Source organism: Stegostoma tigrinum, chromosome 14, assembly GCF_030684315.1.
Source record: "Stegostoma tigrinum isolate sSteTig4 chromosome 14, sSteTig4.hap1, whole genome shotgun sequence".
Taxonomy (NCBI): domain Eukaryota; kingdom Metazoa; phylum Chordata; class Chondrichthyes; order Orectolobiformes; family Stegostomatidae; genus Stegostoma; species Stegostoma tigrinum.
Window position 1 is genome coordinate 5,108,476 of NC_081367.1, and position 20,712 is coordinate 5,129,187.

General features: G+C 43.4%; 1 protein-coding gene and 1 long non-coding RNA gene across 2 annotated transcripts in view; one reads left to right on the forward strand and one right to left on the reverse strand.

Annotated features, from left to right (window-relative positions):
• LOC125457492 (uncharacterized) overlaps positions 1 to 7,694 on the forward strand; it is a 20,986-nt gene extending 13,292 nt beyond the window's left edge. Inside the window, exon 3 of the long non-coding RNA XR_007248646.2 lies at positions 6,807 to 7,694. This is a non-coding gene — a long non-coding RNA (uncharacterized LOC125457492). The remainder of the gene's footprint in view (positions 1 to 6,806) is intronic.
• ing5a (inhibitor of growth family, member 5a) overlaps positions 1 to 15,718 on the reverse strand; it is a 26,402-nt gene extending 10,684 nt beyond the window's left edge. Inside the window, exons 1-4 of the mRNA XM_048541746.1 lie at positions 15,620 to 15,718; positions 11,714 to 11,785; positions 9,186 to 9,352; positions 8,156 to 8,267 (exon numbers count right to left, since the gene is read on the reverse strand). Of these exons, the coding sequence (XP_048397703.1) occupies positions 8,156 to 8,267; positions 9,186 to 9,352; positions 11,714 to 11,785; positions 15,620 to 15,656 (388 nt within the window). The 5' untranslated portion in view covers positions 15,657 to 15,718. The remainder of the gene's footprint in view (positions 1 to 8,155; positions 8,268 to 9,185; positions 9,353 to 11,713; positions 11,786 to 15,619) is intronic.
• Between the last annotated feature and the right edge of the window lie 4,994 nt (positions 15,719 to 20,712).

Genomic DNA, 20,712 nt, shown 5'->3' on the forward strand with positions numbered 1-20,712 from the left:
CCCTGCTCTAAGAATGGTAGTGTCAGCGGCAGGCATGTGCACGTGCCTGTGGGAGAGAGTGTGATTGGGATGGTGTCAGGGCAGAATAAGAATGAGAGAAAGGACATAGGATGTAAGGTGAGACACTGAGTGACACAAGGGTTGGTGGTGCAAAGGTAAAGGGAATAGTAAAGGTACAACTTAAAAAAAACAATCAAAAGACTCATCTACCACTTGTCTGGGAGTGAGAGGATGCTGTAGGGAGAGAGAGGAATCCTTGATTGAGGAGAATGGAGGACAAATAAAAATAGCTGGAATGGAAATTTGCATCATGATTAAGTTAAGCCTTTCACTGTCCATTCCATTTCCCATAGTTCTTGTCCCTTTCCACTTCCTCTCAGAATCATGATAGGTTTCCCTCATCCACACCTTCCAGATTCTGCCATCTTCAACATGATTACATCACCAAACACCTGCCCCTCTCCTCAACTTTCAGCATTCTGAAGGGGCACTTCATGACACACTGATCCATTCACTGAATAACTCCTAACACCCTTTCCCCTTTCTTCAGAATCAAGGTAACAATAAAGCTAGTGATAATCAGAGTACGGCAGAAAGAAAAGATGATTTCAAAAATATACCATCAGATTGGGCTGCAATAAACAAAAGTTAATCAAGGGCTCTGCACTTGAATGCCCACAGTATTTGCAACAAAATTGATAAATTATCAGCTTAAAAAGAAGCTTTATAGCCATTACAGGAGACGTGGTTACAAGAAAACAAGCTGGGACTTGAATATCCAAGAGTATGTCACTTTCAGGAAGGAAAGGAAGCTGGGTCAAAAAAGTGATGAGGTAGATCTGTTGATTAAAGATGCAAAACCATTATAGTGAGAGATGACCTAAGTTCTAAAGTTGAAGACAGAATCAGTTTGATGGAACTAAGAAGCAACAAGTCAGTCAACTTCCACAGAAACTGTTTCTAGGCTATCAAACTGCAGTGAATATGTAAATCAAACAATAAATCAGGAAATTAAAGAGGTGTAACAAAAGGTAATACAGTAATTCTGAGCAGCTTCAACTGACAGTTGCGATGCATGACTTCTTGGAATTGTATCAAGATAGTTGTCTGCAGCTGTATGTTGAGGAACCAATGAGAGAAAAGGGCTATTTTAGATCTAGCAATGTGCAATGAAAATGGGCCAATTCATATTCCTGTTACAAAGCACAATCTTCAGGAAAGAATGACCACAATAAAGCAGCTTACACATTAAGTGTGAAAATGATGTAGCTGAATCTGAAACTAGGGTCCTAAATCTAAACAAGGAAAATTATAACATGTTGAGAGTGGGTACGGTGAATTGGTAAAATGTTAAAAGGTATAACAGTAAATGCTAATCATTGCCTGTCTAAAGATCAATACGTAGTTTACAACAAAATTACATTTTTTCACACACACAAACACTACAAGAAAAAAAATGCTCGAAATGTGGCTAACAAAATAAATCTAGACATTAGATCAAAGAAAGAAGGCCTATAAAAGTTACCAAGAGAATTGTGTTGCACTACTTTGATTGAGTTTTTTTGAAGAAGTAACAAAGAGGATTGATGAAGGCAGAGCAGTGGCCATGATCTGTATGGACGTCAGTAAGACATCTGACAAGGTTCCTCATGGTAGGCTGGTTAGCAAGGTTAGATCACTTGGAATAGAGGGAGAACTAGCCATTTAGATACAGAACTAGCTCGAAAGTAGAAGACTTTGGTGGTGGAGGGATGCTCTTCAGACTGGAGGCCTGTGACCAGCAATGTGCCACAAGGATTGGTGCTAGGTCCAAATAATTTATATAAGTTACTTGGATGTGAGCATTAGAAGATATGGTCAGTAAATGAGCAGTCAACACCAAATTTGGAGGTGTACTGGACAGCAAAAAAGGTAACCTCAAAGGACAATGGGACCTTGATTAAATGGGCCACTGTGTTGAGGAGTGGCAGATGGCATTTAATTTAGATTAATGGGAGGTGCTGCATTTTGGAAGGGCAAATCAGGGCAGAACTTATATCCTTAATGGTAAGGTCCCAGGGATGTTGCTGAACATGGAGACCTTGGAGTACACATTCAAAGTTCCTTGAAAGCAGAGTTGCAGGTAGACAGGTTGGTGAAGATGTCTGATATTCTTGCCTTTATTGGTCAATGCATCAAGTATGGGAGTTGGGACATCACGTTGTAGCATGTATTTTTACAATACATTGGTTAGGCCAGTTTTGGAGTACTGCATGCAATTCTGGTCTCCCTGCTGGAGGAAGGACATTGTGAAACTTGAAAGGTTCAGAAAAGATTTACAAGGATGTTGCTGGACTTGGAGAATTTGAGCTGTAGGGAGAGGCTGAATCGGCTGGGCTATTTTCCCTGGAGCTTTGGAGGTTGAGGGATGACCTTATAAAGGTTTATAAAGTCATGAGGAGCATGGATAAGGTGATTAGACAGGGACTCCAAAACTACAGGGCATAAGTTTGAGGCGAGAGGGGAAGGCTATAAAGGGGGCCTAAGGAACAACATTTTCATCTCAAGGGTGGAACACGTATGGGATGAGCTGCCAGAGGAATTAGTGGAGGCTGGTACAATTACAACATTTAAAAGGCATCTGGATGGGTATGTGACTAGGAAGTGTGAGGGAGATGGGCCAAATGGGACTAGATTTATTCAGGATATTGGTAACATAGTCAAGTTGGACTGAAGGGTCTGTTCCAATGCTGTACAGCTCTAATGATTCTAAATGACAATTCCCATGGATTGGAAAGATTTTAGAATTCTACAAAGGAAGACTAATTAAAAAGCTTACAAGAAAGGGAAAATAGGAGAGTAAAGTAGTGAAATACATAAGAGTGAACCTTAAAATCTTCCATAGTATATAAACCAGAAAACATTAGTAAAAACAAATACAAGTTCATTAGAAGTACAGTCAAGAGAATTTATAAATGGAGAATATGGAAATGGCAGACAAACCAATGAAATACTGTGTATGTGTCTTCATAAGACAAATGTTAAAAAACTCCCCAAAAAGGTGGAGATTGAGGGACCAATGCAAATGAAGAACTACAAGATATTATGAGAAGTTTAAAATTGTAATACAGAAGTTACTGGAACTTAAAGTGAATAAACACCTCAGATCTCAAGATCTCCATTTGAAGAGTGCTGAATAAAGTGGCTGTAGAGATGGATGTGTTGGTAGTTATCTTTCAAATTTCAATAGTGTAGATGGCAGTGCTGATTCTGAGTGGCTTGGAACTCAAACACAGACAGATTTCTCTTTCAGCTATATCGTTTTATTTTTTCTTTTCCTTAAACTATTAAAATGGTGCTGTATGTAGCAACTTGAATCACATGAAAGTTTTTCACTATTTTGTTGTATTTCTTACTGTAAAATACGCGATAAGAAAATCATTCGTTTGAATTTCTATAGACTTTGGAAAGGTTTCAGCAGACTAAAAGATGACAAGTGTAACTCCTGAATACTACAGACTTGTTTGCCTGTCATGAACCATATGGAAAATGCTACAATCTGTAGTGAAAGATACAAAAGCACATACTTATAAAATTGGGCAGTGTCAATATGGATTTACGTAAGGAAATCGCATCCCAATCAAAGGCAAAGACAGTCAGTTCAAGCAACAATTAGGGATGGGCAATAAAATGTTTACCAGTTCCAGCCACCTCCTCTATACCATGGATGTGCAATCCCTTTACACATCCATTCCCCACCAGGAGGGTCATAGGGCTCTCCGCTTCTTCCTGGAGCAAAGACCTGAACCATCCCCACTCACCACCACCCTCCTCTGCTTGGCCAAGCTTGTCCTCACCCTCAAAAACTTCCCTTTCAACTCCTCTCATTTTCTTCAGGTAAGAGGGGTCGCCATGGGTACCCACATGGGCCCCCGAGTTATGCCTGTCTCTTCGTGGGATGCGTGGAACATTCCTCGTTTCAGTCCTATTCTGGCCCCCACCCACAACTCTTCCTTCGAAACACTGATGATATCATCGGTGCTGCTTCCTTCTTTCATCAAGAAGTGGAAAACTTCATTAATTTCGCCTCCAATTTCCACACTGTTCTCACTTTCACCTGGTCTCTCTCTGATTCCTCCCTTCCTCAACATTTCTGTTTCCATTTTGATGGATAGATTGAGCACTAATATCCATTACAAACCCACCGACTCCCACAGCTACCTGGACTACACATCCTCACACCCGACTTCCTGTAAAAACTCCATCCCATTCTCTCAGTTCCTCTGTCTCCGTCGCATATGTTCAGATGAGGCCAACTTCGACAAGGGAGCCTCCAAAATGTCCACCTTCTTCCTCAACAGAGGATTCCCCAGCTCCGTTGTCCACAGGGCCGTCATTTGGTCCGACCCATCTTCCGCCCTTCTGCCCTCCCCCTTCTCTTCTGTCCCGCAACAGCGATAGGGTTCCCCCTATCCTCATCTACCATCCCACCAGCATCAACATCCAGAAGATCATCAGACACCATTTCCGCCACCTCCAGCAAGATGCCACCACCAGACATATACTTCTCTCCCCTCCAATACCTGCCTTGAGCAGGGACCGTTCCCTCCATACTTCCTTCGCCCCCAACACCTCCTCACAGCCCTACAGAACCTTCCCCTCTAACCGGCAAAGGTGCAACACCTGCGCATTTACCTCGTCACTCCCTACTCCAAACATACCTTCCAGGTGAAGCAACACTTCACCTGCACTTCCAAGAATCTAGTTTACTGTGTTCGCTGCTCACAATGTGGTCTCCTCTACATTGGGGAAAACAAAGCATAGACTTGGCAACCGCTTTGCAGAACAGCTACGTTCTGCTTGCAAAAAAGACCCTGAACTACCTTCTTCTGCAACCACAGGAAATGCTACACTTGCCCCCACACCTCCTCCCTCACCCCTATCCCAGGCCCATGAACATTGGCAGATGTGCAGGTGAACCTCTGCTTAATGTGCAGTGAACCTCTGCTTAATGTGGTATACTGCATCCACTGTACCCGGTGTGGCTTCCTCTACATTGGGGAAACCAAGCGGAGGCTTGGGGACCGCTCTGCAGAACACCTCCGCTCGGTTCGCAATAAACAACTGCACCTCCCAGTCGCAAACCATTTTCACTCCCCCTCCCATTCTTTAGATGGCATGTCGATCATGGGCCTCCTGCAGTGCCACAATGATGCCACCCGAAGGTTGCAGGAACAGCAACTCATATTCCGCTTGGGAACCCTGCAGCCCAATGGTATTAATGTGGACTTCACCAGCTTCAAAATCTCCCCTTCCCCCACCGCATCCCAAAACCAGCCCAGTTCGTCCCCTCCCCCCACTGCACCACACAACCAGCCCAGCTCTTCCCCTCCACCCACTGCATCCCAAAACCAGTCCAACCTGTCTCTGCCTCCCTAACCTGTTCTTCCTCTCACCCATCCCTTCCTCCCACCCCAAGCCGCACCTCCATCTCCTACCTACTAACCTCATCCCCACCTCCTTGACCTGTCCGTCTTCCCTGGACTGACCTATCCCCTCCCTACCTATACTCTCCTCTCCACCTATCTTCTTTTCTCTCCATCTTCGGTCCGCCTCCCCCTCTCTCCCTATTTATTCCAGAACCCTCACCCCATCCCCCTCTCTGATGAAGGATCTAGGCCCGAAACATCAGCTTTTGTGCTCCTGAGATGCTGCTGGGCCTGTGTTCATCCAGCCTCACATTTCATTATCTTGGATTCTCCAGCATCTGCAGTTCCCATCATCCCTGAACTATCTGTTGCCTGCTTCTTCAACCCACCACCTTGCTCCCTGGGAAATATCTCTGTCTCCGGCTTGCTATAGTGTTCCAGTGAAGACCAGCACAAGCTGAAGGAATAACACCTCAATTTCCGCTTGGGGACCCAACAGCCCTCCAGACTCAATATTGATTTCAAAAATTTTAGGGCCTAAACTCCCCACAGTCCCAGTCCCCCACCCCACACACCAGGCCTTGTTATCACATAGTCTGTCACCCCACATGCCCCATTGTTAGTCATTAACAGTCCCCATTAACAACTATTCGCCCTCCCAGCCTTATCGTTAGCAACTCCTCTGTCTGTCCAACTGTCTTTCTCTCTCTTTGGGCTCTATCCTATTACTTACTCCCTACCCCACCCACCTCCCTATTTTCTGCATATAAATAGACGTTTTCCCAGCCATCAGTTCCAAGGAAGGGTCACCAAAGCTAAGACGTTAACTGTTTTCTCTTCTCCAGATGCTGCCAGCCCTGCTGAGCTTTTCTAGCAACTTTGTTCTTGCTCGTGAATAAATGTTAACCTACCAGCGACATCCATATCCCACAAACAAACAGAAAGATTAATCCTGTTCCAAGCTTCCAGCTGTTTTAATTCCCCATCTTGTTCCCAAGCTGATCCCTTTGTCTTTTGAGAGCACTGTTCTAATGAAGTTTAACATAGCTTTGAGCATCAGCATCTCATTTGTTAGCTAGACACTTCAGAATTTAAGTTTCAGATCACAACCTCTGGCCACGTTTTGTGTTTTCAAAAATCTTTGATGGTTAATTCCAATGGTCCTATTTTCCCTCCCTTTGTTTTCAGGCAGCATTACCTGTGGCCTTGTATCACTAACCATTCTGCTTTTTAAACTCTTGTGTTCCAGTCTATTCCAAAGTTTCTTTCAGTTCTTTTTTCATTGCCATCTCCTATCGTCCCTTTCAATTGCTTAAAACCTACTGCATTTCTAACTTTACTCAGGTTCTGATGCGAAGTGATCAACCTCAAACTTTAACTCTGTTTTTCTCCATGCAGATGCTGCCTGACTTGCAGAATTTGAAGATTTTCAACACCGATGAATATTTCGCTTTTGCAAATACAATGGCATTTTACTGCAGTTTTTTTTTTTGTCTTGCACTCATCAGGACAATTCAGAAGAAACACCAATATACAAAGGAAAACAACATTTACATTGTACGATAAGAGTTCTAATTGGTTGATAAGCGGACTTTGATTGATAGTGTTGTTATTAAGGATGCACGAAATACAGACAGACAGTGACTACACATAACTGTCGAGATTTAAGTTTTAATCCAAACAGATCAACTCCAATTTTTCCACAGCATTGCTCTAAATGAGTCAATCATCCAAAAAAAAATCTCCCTCTCACAGAATATAAAATGTTGTTATTTCTTTACATTGGTATTTCTTGCAAGTTGCTTTGACGTGTGCATTATGTAAACCTTCAACAAAGTTTATCATTTTTCAAAAATGCACAACATCTCTATTACCAAACAACTGTTTTGCTTTTGTTCTCTGTACATGGTTTGGTGTCTGAAAATACAAGCAGCACAAGCCAGAAATCTCCGGCAATTTCACATTTATGACTTTTGTTTCAACTTTGCAACCTCAAAAAAAAAATCAATCAATCTGTGGCAATTTAATCCTATGTTAGTTAATAACCGAACCCAAACTTCCACTTCTGCTAATCTAGGATGCTTCAAGGGGCGGTGTGGACTTGTTGGGCTGAAGGGCTTGTTTGCACACTGTAGGGAATCTAATCTAATCAATCAATACGAAACTACAGTTCTGTTACTGGGCATTAGTGAACAAGACAGAGAAGCAGAAAAGACCAAGTATCTGGGGAAATCTGAATCAGAAGTATTTAGCTGAATAACACAACAATAAATCACTTTTATTCAAATGGTTGCAGCACGTTTTTCCTACGAGGAGAGATGCTGAATGGATAACTTCGGTATTGCTCAAGTCTGGCAGTTCAGCCAGCTTAATCACCATTGTTCAATGGTGTGTAATGTAAAAAGGAAGATTATGAGATGATGTCACACAAAATACAAATCTCTCCTTTTGACATTTGTCTGGAACTTGCACTCCCAAAAATAAAATGATAATGTTATCTTTTCACTCAGTTTGTTAGCACACCCAGACTTAAGAAAAAAAAATCTCCCAAAACAATGATTGATACATGTTTGTTAAACAAGTGTTTTAAAAAGCCACAAGGGGTAATTGATCAGCTGTGATCGAATTGAATGGTGGGTCAGATCCGAGAGGCTAAATGACCAAACGTTTCTTTGTAATTTTCTGACTATCTAGGTTCTCCATTTCAGAATGAATTAGTGCTCCAAGTATTTAATATAATTACTCACTTTTATTGCCTCTCCCCGCTGAACTGTCATAGTCACTTGATTCCAACTTTTCCTTCAAATCAGCTTCAAACCTGGCAAGTTCAGCATCCAGCCGCCTGATGTGCTTATCAACCTGCCATAAGCAAACAAATAATTAATATAGCTGACAATAACTTAAATGTTCACATGCATCATTGTGAGATGAGCGGCGATGAAAAGACACAGTCCAGAGGGCCTGTGACACTCAAACACCAGGCTCATATGAAAATTAAACGCCCCGCATGCTACAACATTAAATGGTAATATCAGTAATGGACTTTAGGGAGCAGCGAACATACAGCAATGCAGGTCCACCTTAAATGCTCCTTTAGCAGCTTTGGTAAAACTTCAGTTTGGAATGATATCACCATTTCAATACGTAGAACATAATAAGCATCATTTTTATTGTCATATTAAGTCACCTCTGTCCCTTGGGAGAACACCACAAAGTAAATATAAAAAGATGAAGAAATGAAATATCTGGTCAGGAAAATTACGTACAAACACATCTATGTCCTTACACACAATCTGAAATACTCCCAATTTTCTCCCACCTTAATTATTCCATCTTCTTGGGTTACTAATCTCATACTAGACCATACGGCAGCATCAGTTTGAGATATCTTAATGTTTTGTACCAACTTACTATTCAGTAAGTTGGTACAAAACATTAAGATATCTCAAACTATTCAATAAGTTGATTAAACTGATTTTAAAAGCAGCTTATTGTAATTTCTGCACAGGGTCAGGAAAATAGACCTAGTTTTAGAAGCATTACTTGGAATATTGTAAAACAATGTGCAGTGATTTAAAAAAAACACTATTGACAATCAGAGCCATTTTTGTACAAGACACCCAATAACACTTTGTGAAAAACAGCATTTCAATCCCAAAAATAATTCAGTTATTTGGTCCTGCTGCCCATCCCAAACTGTTGCCTGAACTGACTGCCTTTGCCTTTGATTGGGCTGTGATTTCCTTTCATAAATCCATGTTGCAAAATGACACCAACCATTTCGTACGTCTCCATTGCTAACTGCACTTTGTCATCGCTGTATTCCCTGCATTTATTATACGCGAGTTGAATCTTCTTCAATTGATCAACACGTTGATCCGGAGATAGGTCCTTCACGTTGGAGATATATTCAGTTGCCAATTTGTCAATCTCTACTTTTTTATCTGCAAATAGAAAGCAAAGTAATTAGATTAACACCAAAATAGAAACAGCATCCAGATACTTTATACAATTTACTCCCTCCCTACACACCATATATCTCCCCCTACTTCCACTAATAATCTCAAATTCATACTGTTGCCCATCAGAAAACAAGATGTAACAATTATTCTCCTGTTTCAGGAATGAATATTTGCAACTTAGGTACTTCCAAATTCTAAAATAAAACAAAAAACTGTGTACACTGAAGATCTGAAACAAACAGAAACTGCCAGAGAAATTCAACAGGTCTGGCAGGTTTGAAGAAGGATCACTGAACTTGAAACATCAACTGTTTTCTCTTCACAGCTGTTGCCAGAACTACTATGTTTCTCTTGCAATTTCTGTTTTAGTTCCAAATCTTACTTGCTGCAACTAAGGAAAATTAGATACATCCACCCTGAGCTTTCAATAAATTATAATGGATTTTTTTTTTCAAAAACAGTAAGGTCATAGAATCATAAAATCCCCAGTGTGTAAGTCATTTGGCCCATCTAGCCTACAATACCTCTCAGAAGGGCATCCCACCCAGACCCATTCCCCTAACCCCATCCCTGAAACCCTGCACTTCCCATGACTTAATCCATCAAACCTGCACATCCCTGGACACTACAGGGTGATTTAATATGGCCAATCCACCTAACCTGCACATTTTTGGTCTGTAGGAAGAAACCAGAACACCTGGAGAAACACACACAGACACGAAGAGAATATCCAAACTTCACACAGACAGTTGCGCAAGGGTGGAATCACACCAGGGGCCCTGGTGCAGTGAGGCATCGTGACAAAGTCAGAAACTTGTGTCTACTAGGGACACCTGAACTTTGATTTAATCCTTGTTCTTGGACCCTTCATTAATAACCTGAGACATGCAACTTGGCAGGCTATAACTCCAAAGAGGCACAGGTTCCTAAAACATCAAGGGATACATACTTGCCAATGTCCAGACATTCACTCCAGGAGAATCAATAGAAAAATTAATGAAACTATAAATTGCAAAATATACCATTTTTACAACAGTGAAAGCAGCCAGAAAATTTACTTTAGTAACACACTTCCTAACTCCCCAATGCCTGTTTATCATCTACAAGGAACATATCAGGAGTGTGATGGATCCATCTGTTTTGATGAATACAACTTCAACAATCTCAACGCCATCTAGAACATATCAGCACTCTTGAATAAGCACTCCATCTAATAACTTAAAACATTACTTAAAATCAGACACCACCAACTTAAAATATTCCACTTTTCATTTAGTAGCGTAGAGACAGCAGTGTATACCAGGTGCACAATGTACCACAACAACTCACCAAGACTTCTGTGACAGCATCTGCTAAACCTACAACTTCTACTACCTCGAAAAACAAGTGCAACAGATGCATCGAACATCACCACCTGCACATTCCCCTACAAAACACACAGCATCCTTCCTTCACTGTCACTGGGTTGAAATCCTGAAACCCCTTTCTGACAAGATTGTTGGTCTATTTACGTCACTTGGACTGCAACAGTTTAAAAAGGCTGCTCGCCATCATTTTGAATTTTTTAAAAATTCAGAATGTTGTTGGCAAGAATAATTATACTCACATCCCATGAACAAATGTTTAAAAAGATATAGTCTGCAGATATAGACATCATTAAAGGTGGCAATACAGTAGAAGTGATAAAAAGGCATTTACAACTCTTAATATTGTACAAGAGTGGAACAGAACACAAAAGTAGGAGACAGATTAAACTTTTGCAAGACCATGGTCAGATCTTATTGGGTGACTTGTAAATAATTGAGCATGATGATGATTTTATTTGCTTTGGCCAGGAAGGTGGTGTTGAAAATACAAGTTTAACAATCACATAATCAGACTACACAACACGCTCAAAAATATTTCTACCCAGTTACTGAACAAAAGTGGAGTATGAAAGAGGCCAAGGAGAAAGCAGGAAGGGAAATGGGATTACTTTTGTTTGCAACAAAGGAATAACAGAGCTGATTCACAATGACAACAACATATCTGTTGCAAAAATTCTGAACATTCATTGTTTACATTTCTTCCTCTCAAGCTGTAAAACAGATCTATAAGTCATAGCTTTAATTAAAAAGAATATTGGAAAATACTTTCCAGAACTACGTCATTTTTCTGGAAAATTAAATGGCACATATTTAGAGACCAAACACCTATTGCAAGGTGCAGTCAAAAATTACAGACACAGAATCACACTGGATGCCAAATACACTTCAGCGTGATCCACTGTTGCACAGCATCATTCCATCACAAATTTCCAAGACTAGAGGCTTGTCACATATTCCCTAGTTGCGCTATATGTACCTTCTGTTCTCTGGTCTAGGTCCCGCATCAGATGGAAGATTCGCTGAAGTTCACAGGGAAGATTTTCAATGCCTGTCGGAGCACAGAAGTAGCTTGAATTTTTACTTTCACATTCAGATTCTTAACAGTTATTGAAGGAAATTGGTACGTTTTGAAATGAACCATTCTTCTGCAAATTCAACACAGATATAAATAGAGATAGTAGGAACTGCAGATGCTGGAGAATGTGAGATAACAAGGTGTAGAGCTGGAAGAACACAGCAGGCCAAGCAGCATCAGAGGAGCAGGAAAGGTGACATTTTGGGCCTAGACCCTTCCTCAGAAAGGTTTTAATTGTAGTTTCATTGTACACCTTGCTATGTGCAACAGGCTGCTACATCTGCATACAAATTGTGTACATAACAAAGTAGTTCAGTTAACGTGAAGCATGAAAGTTGCATGAAATGCAAGATTATAGTTTTTTTCCCCCTCATGTTTTTAGCCAGTCAGCTGGATGCAATATGTCAACGACAATAACAGGACTAGAACAGAAAACATATGAACGCACTTTTATTGTAAAGAGGAAAGGAATCAAAACTTACCAAAATTAGCAAATTAGATATCAATTAATATTCCCGTAACCTGATTTCAAACAACCATTCCTCCAGATGTGTCTTTATTTGCCTCTGCTAGTATTTCCCAATTTGACCTAAAAGACTCTCAATTACATTTCCTCTCCTCCCTCACATTTAAACACTAATAAAACCAACCGCACTCTGTGCGCTTAGATCCAACCCTGGCTTTGTTATTAAGCCTGCTGAGAATGGTGGTGCTGTGGTAGTCTGGCATACTCACCTCTACATTGCAGAGGCTCAGCACCAGCCTGTAGATACTTCTTATATTCTCCAAGACCATGATCCCACCATGATACATCAGGCCATTGTATCAAGTACAGTCACTGATCTCACTTCATCTTGTGACCTCCCCTGGACAGGCTCCAAGCTGATAGTCCCCCAGTTCCGTACAGCTCCTTCCATAAATCCACATTCAGGAGTGTCCAGGCAGAATCATTGTTTCAGCCTGCTCCTGCCCCACAGAACTCCTCTCTTCCTACCTTGACTCAGTCTTCTATCCCCAGTCCAATCCCTGCCCAAGTACATCCATGATTTCTGATGCTTTATGCAGGTTTCAAAATTTCCAGTGTGCAGGCTCCAGTTGCCTCCTCTTCACCATGGACATGCAATCCCTTTACATGTCCATTCCCCTACCAGGAGGGTCTTAGGGCTCCTTGCTTCTTACAGACTTTAACTGTCCCCACCCACCACAACCCTCCACCGCTTGACTGAGTTCATCCTCACCTTCAACAACTTCTCTTTCAACTCCTCTCATTTTCTTCAGGTCAGAGGGGTGGCCATGGGTATCCACATGGGCCCCAGTTATGCTAGTCTCTTCATGGCACACGTGGAACATTTCATTGTCCATTACTATCCTGGCCCTCACCCACAGCTTCTTCCCTGATACATTGATGATATCATCATTGTTGCTTCACTCTCTCGTCCAGTATTGGAAAAGTTCATGATTTCGCTTCCAATTCTGACCCTGTCCTCACTTTCACCTGGTGTGTCTGTGATTCCTCCCTTTCCCTCTTCGACATCTGTTTCCATTTCTAGGAATTTACTGGCAAGACTCCCATCCCATTCTCTCAGTTCCTCCGTTGCATATGTTCAGATGAGGCCAACTTTGACAAGGGAGCCTCCAAAATGTCCACCTTCTTGCTCAACTGAGGATTCGCCAGCACCGTTGTACAGGGCCCTCAACCAGGTCTATCACATCTCAGACACTCACCCTCACCCCCTCTCTTCCCGGCCATGATACAGTTCTCCTCGTTTTCACCTGCCATCCCACCAGCATCCACATCTAGAAGATCATCACAGAATATTTCTGCCACCACCAGATGGATATCCCCCTCGCTCACATCCCTTGTCTGCCCCCCCAACACCCACCGCCCCCCACCCTGCAACAGCGCCACAGCACCTTCCTCTGCAACCTGTGCAGGTGCAACACTTGCACGTTTACCTCTTCCCTGCCCACTATCCAAGGCCCCAAACAAACCTTCCAGGTGCACTTCCCAGAATCTAGCCTACTGCATTTGCCGCTCACAACGTGGTCTCCTCTACACTGGGGAAACAAAGCATAGACTGGGTGACCGCTTCACAGAACATCTACATTCTGCTCATGAAAGACTATGAGCTTCCAGTTACCTGCCATCTCAACATACCACCCTGTTCACTAGCCAACATCTGTCTCTGGCTTGCTGCAGTGTTCCAGCGATGCTCAACACCTCATTTTCCATTTGGGGACCTTGCAGCCCTCTAAACCCTGTATAGAGTTCAATAATTTTAGAGGGCCTAACTCTCTCATGTCCTAGCCCCCTACCCCACACACCAGACCTTGTTTTCACATAACCTGCCATTACACACTACCTATTGTTAATTACTAAGTCCCCATTAACAACTATTCACCCTCCTAGCCAGGTCATTATCAACTCCTTTGTCTGTCCAACTGCTCTTCTCTCTCTCTCTCTCTCTCTGTCTGTCTTCGGGCTCCATCAAAGGGAGGCAACGGCCTAGTGGTATTACTGCTGGATTGTTAATCCAGAGACCCTGACAATATTCTAGGTCCCAGATTCAATGGTGGAATTTGAATTCAATAAAATATCTGGAATTAAGAATTTGACAATGACCACGAATCCGCCGACAATTGTCAGAAAAACACACCTGGTTCACTAATGTCCTTTAGGGAAGGAAACTGCCGTCCTTACCTGGTCTGGCCTATGTGTGATTCCAGATCCACAGCAATCTGGTTGACTCTGAACTGCCCTCTGGGCAGTTAGTGATGGACAATAAATGCTGCCTAGCCAGCAACATCCTCATCCCGTTAATGAATAGAGAGAAAAAAACTCCTATTGTTTACTCCCTACCCCATCCCTCCCTATTTTCTGCACATAAGCCAACATTTTCTCAGCTAGCATCCATTCTAAAGAAAAGTCACTGGAGTCAAAACATTAACTCCGATTTTTTTCTTCACAGATACTGCCAGAGCCTGCTGAGCTTTTTCAGCAACTTCTGCTTTCATTTAAACACCCCTGCTGCCTTTTATACACTTCAACAGGTTCAGTTTCATTTCCCCAGTCAAAGTAGGCATGGCCAATCAGCTAAGCCACCTTCACCCTGTTGAGATCACTGTCTCTTATCCATGCCTTTATAGTGCAACAGCTCTTACCTCACACTGTCACATACCTCATGTGGGTGTGGGTTATCAGATAACTACCAATTGCCTCCAAACTGCACCACTCCATTGCCCCATGCCATATATCAGATCCCTGCCCATTGCCCCACACTGTACATCAGATCCTTATCACCATCCCACCTATCTTCACTAGCCCCAACCCTACTCTATTTACTTCTGAGCTCCTTTCCCCCTTCCCCTTTTCTGAAGGAGGGCCCTGACCCGAAACGTAAACTTTCCTGTTCCTCTGATACTGCCTCCAGCTCCACAATGTGTTATCTCTGGCTCCAACATCTGCAGTTCTTGCAATCTCTGTAGCACACTCGCACTTGTTTACATATTTGCAAGGAAACGGAGGCGGGAAAATCACGAATCCGGCGCGCGTGCGTGGTGAGGGAGTACGCCGTCACAAACTCACAGGAAACCAGCCTTAGGCCCCATGCTGGCTACTCCCAGCCCGGGCTTCGCAGGCTCTCACAACCACCTCAAGAGGAGCTGGGCCCCTAGGCGCCGAGAATACAGGCCCGGGGCTGTACTCTCTCTCCGCCCTTCCCCGGGCGAAGCGGCCCCCTCCTCGGGAAGAACAGCAACTGGTGGGGGTGGGGGGAGTCCTACTCCGCTGGCCGCCCCAGTACTCACTGTCCAGGTAGTGCTCCAGGTACATCGCGGTCGCCATCTTGTCATCCTTTCCCTACCGGCCTGCCCCGCACTGAGCATGCGCGCTGCCGGCACGTCGCCATGACAACCGCCAAACCCAATTTCAAGGCAGGACTGAACTGGTCTTCAAATTGGAGCGGACTAGAGATTTGCAACTGGTTGGAGGAGTCAGGGTCCTACCAAATGAAACTGTTTATGTGGCTACCCAGCTTCCCAAACCTCTTAAACACAGTACACGATTACGAAGTGGAATAGCTGGTCTGCCCTTCAGGCCGCATTCATCGATGCCAGCAAAATCTCTGTTGGACATTCAGCCAGAAAGTTTGATGGGAGTGAACAGTAGATCCAGGACTATTTAGCTGGAAGCGTTTCTGAGTTTAAAACAACAGTACTCAAGAGAAAAGACAGGCCAACAAGGCAACTGAAGGCTGAGGTCCAACCATTAACTTGCAACATACAGAACAGGTGGTGGGTAGAGAAAGCACTGAAGGCCCAACCAGTGGACGACAGGCATGATGTTTAGGGTTTCTTCCGTGCTGTCAAGACCACTAATGGACCAAACCAACGCCCCCATCCCCATGCTGGCTAAGGATGAAGTGACTCAGCAAAGGTTTAAGAAAAATGATTCTGGGTAATGCAAGACAGGAAAAAAATTGTGACTATAAGAGCTGGTCTTTTTTTTTGAAGAATTTTCAGCGTTGGAACTGATTTCCAGGAATTCTGGGAGCAGTAACATATAAGCTATTACATTTCTATTCTTTTCTGGGATGTGGGAGTTGCTGGTTGGCCAGCATTTCTTGCCCATCCCTAGTTGCCCTTGAGAAGTAGGTGGTGAGCTGCCTTCTTGAACCACTGTAGTCCTTCTGCTGTGGGTTGGCCCACAATGCTATTAGGGAGGGAATCCCATGATTTTTGACCCAGCAACAGTGAAGGAACTGTGATATATTTCCAAGTCAGGATGGTGGATGACTTGGAGGGAAACTTGGTGGTGCAATTCCCATATATCTGCTGCCTTTGTCCTTCTAAGTAGAAGTGGTCATGGGTTTGGAAGGTGCTGTCTGAGGATCTTTGGTGAATTTCTGCAGTGCATCTAGTTGACAGTATATATTGCTGCTACTCAGTGACAGTGGTGGAGGGAGTGGATACTTGTGGATGTAGTGGACTGCTTTGTCCTGGATGGTGTCAAGCTTCTTGAGTGTTGTTGGGGCTGCACTCATCCAGGCAAGTGAGGCGCATTCCCATCACACCCTGACTTGTGCCTCGAAGTAGCGGATAGGCTTTGAGGAGTCAGGAGGTGAGTTACTCGCCGCAGTGTTCCTAGCTTCTGTCCTGATCTTGTAGCCACTCTGTTAATGTGAAGAGTCTGGTTGAGTTTCTGGTCAATGATAACACACCCAGGATGTTAATAGTGGGGGATTCAGTGATGGTGACACCTTTGAATGTCAAGGGATAGTTAGCGAGTTTTGAGAAGATTTGTAGCTCAGGTTGAGGTTCTGGATGTGAGATTGCTCGCTGAGCTGGAAGGTTAGTTTTCAGACGTTTCGTCACTATTCTAGGTAACATCATCAATGAGCCTCCGATGAAGCGCTGGTGTTATGTCCCACTTTCTATTTATCTGTTTAGGTTCCCTTGGGTTGGTGATGGCAGGAAATGACATGGTGACGAAACTTCTGAAAACTAACCTTCCAGCTCAGCGAGCAATCTCACATCCAGGTCAAGGGATAGTGGACAGATTGTCTGTCATTGGTGATGGACTGGGGTAGACAAGGCTAGAAGTCACATGATACCAGGTTATAGTCCAACAGCGATAATGGGAACTGCTGGAGAATCCAAGATAACAATGTGTGGAGCTGGATGAGCACAGCAGGCCAAGCGGCATCTTAGGAGCGCAAAAGCTGACGTTTCGGGCCTAGACCCTTCATCAGAAAGTTTCTGATGAAGGGTCTAGGCCCGAAACGTCAGCTTTTGTGCTCCTAAGATACTGCTTGGCCTGCTGTGTTCATACAGCTCCACACTTTTTGTTATAGTCCAACAGGTTTATTTGAAATCACAAGCTTTGGGAGCATTGCCCCTTTGAGAGAAAGTGAAGAGAGGCAGAGAGATCAAACTGCGCATGGTGTGAATGCAGTATCGACATACTGAAAAGTAAGTCTCTGCAGGTGATCGGAAGTGTCAGAAGCTTTGATAGCAAGTGAAAGGATGACCTATAATCTGATTAATTGAGGCATAAAGATAGTTACAAAAATTGAAAAAAAGTTGGTGCTGGAAACAAACCTAATGGGTGGAATAATATGATAGGTAAAGGAGTCACATGCCGAAAGTCTAATCAAAGTAACAAGTAAACCAAAACTGTACAAACTAATTAAGGTACAGAGATCATAACAAGTTATCAAGGTGATGGTGTCAAAACAGGACAGAAAGGAAGATTTTACAGGTATAGAACACTATGGTGGGGTCACAGGCAACATGACATGAACCCAAGATCACGGTTGATGCCATATTTATGGATGCAGAATTTGGCTGTCAGTTTCTGCTCGGTGATTCTGTGTTATTGTGTATCGTGAAGGTCATCTTGGAGCATGCTTACTCGAAAATCTGAGGCTGAATGTTCTTGACCGTGGAAGTGTTCCCTGACTGGGAGGAAACATTCCTAAATGGCGACTGTTGCACGATGTCCATTCATTTGTTGTCGTAGCATCTGCACGGTCTTGCCAATATACCATGTCTCGTTGAATCTTTGTATGCAGTGTATGAGATAGACAACATTGGCCAAGTCACATGTGTATCTGCCATATACATCGTGGGTGGTTTTCCCATGTGTGATGGTAGTGACCATATCATTGATCTGGTATGTCTTGCAGAGGTTGCCATAACAGGGTTGTAATAGAACATAGAACAGTACAGCACACTACAGGCCCTTTGGCCCACGATGTTGTGCTGAACTTTTACCCTAATCCTAAAGTCTATCTAACCTCCTCCCCTACCTTATACTATCATCCATATGCCTATTTAATAGCTGCTTAAATGCCCCTAATGAGGCTGACTCCACTACTCTCTCCGGCAATGCATTCCACGCCCCTACCGCTGTCTGAGTAAACAACCTACCTCTGACAACTCCCCTTATCTACCTCCAGTCACTTTAAAACTATATTCCCTCAGAATAGCTATCTCCACCCTAGGAAAAGTCTCAGACTGTCCACTCTATCTATACCTCTGATCATTTTGTACACCTCTATCAAGTCGCCTCTCATCCTTTGTCGTTCTAAAGAGAAAAGCCCTAGCTCTCTCAGCCTTTCCTCGTAAGACCTTCCCTCCGTTCCAGGCAACATGCTGGTAAATCTCCTCTGCACCTTTTCCAATGCCTCCATGTCTTTTCTGTAATGAGACGACGAGAACTGGACACAATACTCCACATAACAAGGTGTAGAGCAGATGTGGCCGAACCAGGCTTTTGTATAACTGGAGCGTAAGTCCACGGCTCTTTAACTCGATCCCTCTATTAATGAAAGCTAACACACCATACGCCTTCTTAGCAGCTCTATCCACCTGGGTGACAGCTTTCAGGGAACTGTGAACATGAACCCTAAGATCCCTCTGTTCCTCCACACTGCCAACAATCTTTCCGTTAACCCAAATTCTGCTTTCAAGTTTGTCCTTCCAAAATGAATCATTATGTGGCATTATAGTCAATGTTGTCCTGAAGGCTGGGTAGTTTGCTGCAAATGATGGCCTGTTTAAGGTTTGGTGGTTGTTTGAAGGCGAGAAATGGAGGCCTAGGGATGATCTTGGTTAGATGTTCGTTGCCATTGATGACATGTTGAAGGCTGAGAAGAACATGGTATAGTTTCTACACTGGGGAAGTACTGGATGACAAAGGGTACTCTATCATTTGCATCCAGTGTCTGTCTTCTGAGGGGGTCTTTGCGGTTTTTCATTGTAGCATATTGGAACTGCCGATCAATGCATTGAGCATCATATCCTGTTTTTAGGAGGGCATCTTTCAGCATCTTTAGGTGTCTGTCGTATTCCTCCTTGTCTGAGCAGACCCTGTGTATACACAGAGCTAGTCCATAGTGGGTGGCTTCTTTACCATGTTTAGAGTGGAAGCTAGGAAAATGCAGCATCATGAGGTTATCCATGGGTTTGTGGTAGAGTGAGGTACTGAGGTGTCTGTCCTTGATAGAAATGTGTGTGTCCAAGAATGAGACTGATTTTTAAGGGTAGACAATGGTAAGTCTGATGGTGGGATGAAACTTGTTGATACCTTTCTGCATCATTCCAGTGATTCCTCACCATGAATCCAAAGGAAGAATATGTCATCGATGTATCTGAGGTATGGTGTTGGTTGGAGGTCGTGTGCAGGGAAAAAATCTTGCTCAAACTTGTGCATGATAATGTTGGCATATTGGGGCACAAACTTTGTCCCTATGGTTGTTCCGTGTTCTCGATGAAGAGTTGGTTGTCAAAGGTCAAGATGTTGAGATCAAGGATGAAGCGGATGAGTTATAGGATGGCATCTGAAAATTGGCAGTTGTTGGTGTTGAGTACTGAGGCTGTTGCAGTGATGCTGTTGTATGGGGAGGAAAAGAGACCATTCAGGAGAGCTCCAAGTTGCCACAGTTGTGAGCATTTTCAAAAAACGAAACATGTCTGACTGTGGTAACTACAGGAGAGTCTCCCTGTTGTCAACGGTTGGAAAATTCATTGCCAAGGACCTCCTCAATCATTTCTTCCCTGTGCCTGAGGACACCTCCTAGAATTGCAGTGTGGCTTTTGGCCATGGTGGGGGCAACAGATGTGATCTTTACTGTGACTGCTGCAGGAATATTGCACGTCGTCCGCTTAAAAGCCACAATAATCCCCAAGCTGGTGCTGTACTACCAGCTTCAATACAGCAGATGAGCCCCAGGTGAACAGAGGAAGCATGTCAAGACCTCACTGGCAAAGTATGGCATTCCCACACAAACCTGGAGTCACTGGCCCAAGACCAACCAAAGTGGAGGAGGAGCATTTGGAAAGGCATCAAACAAGTTGAGACTTCCGTTGGGAAAAAAGTGGAATTCAGGCAAAAACAA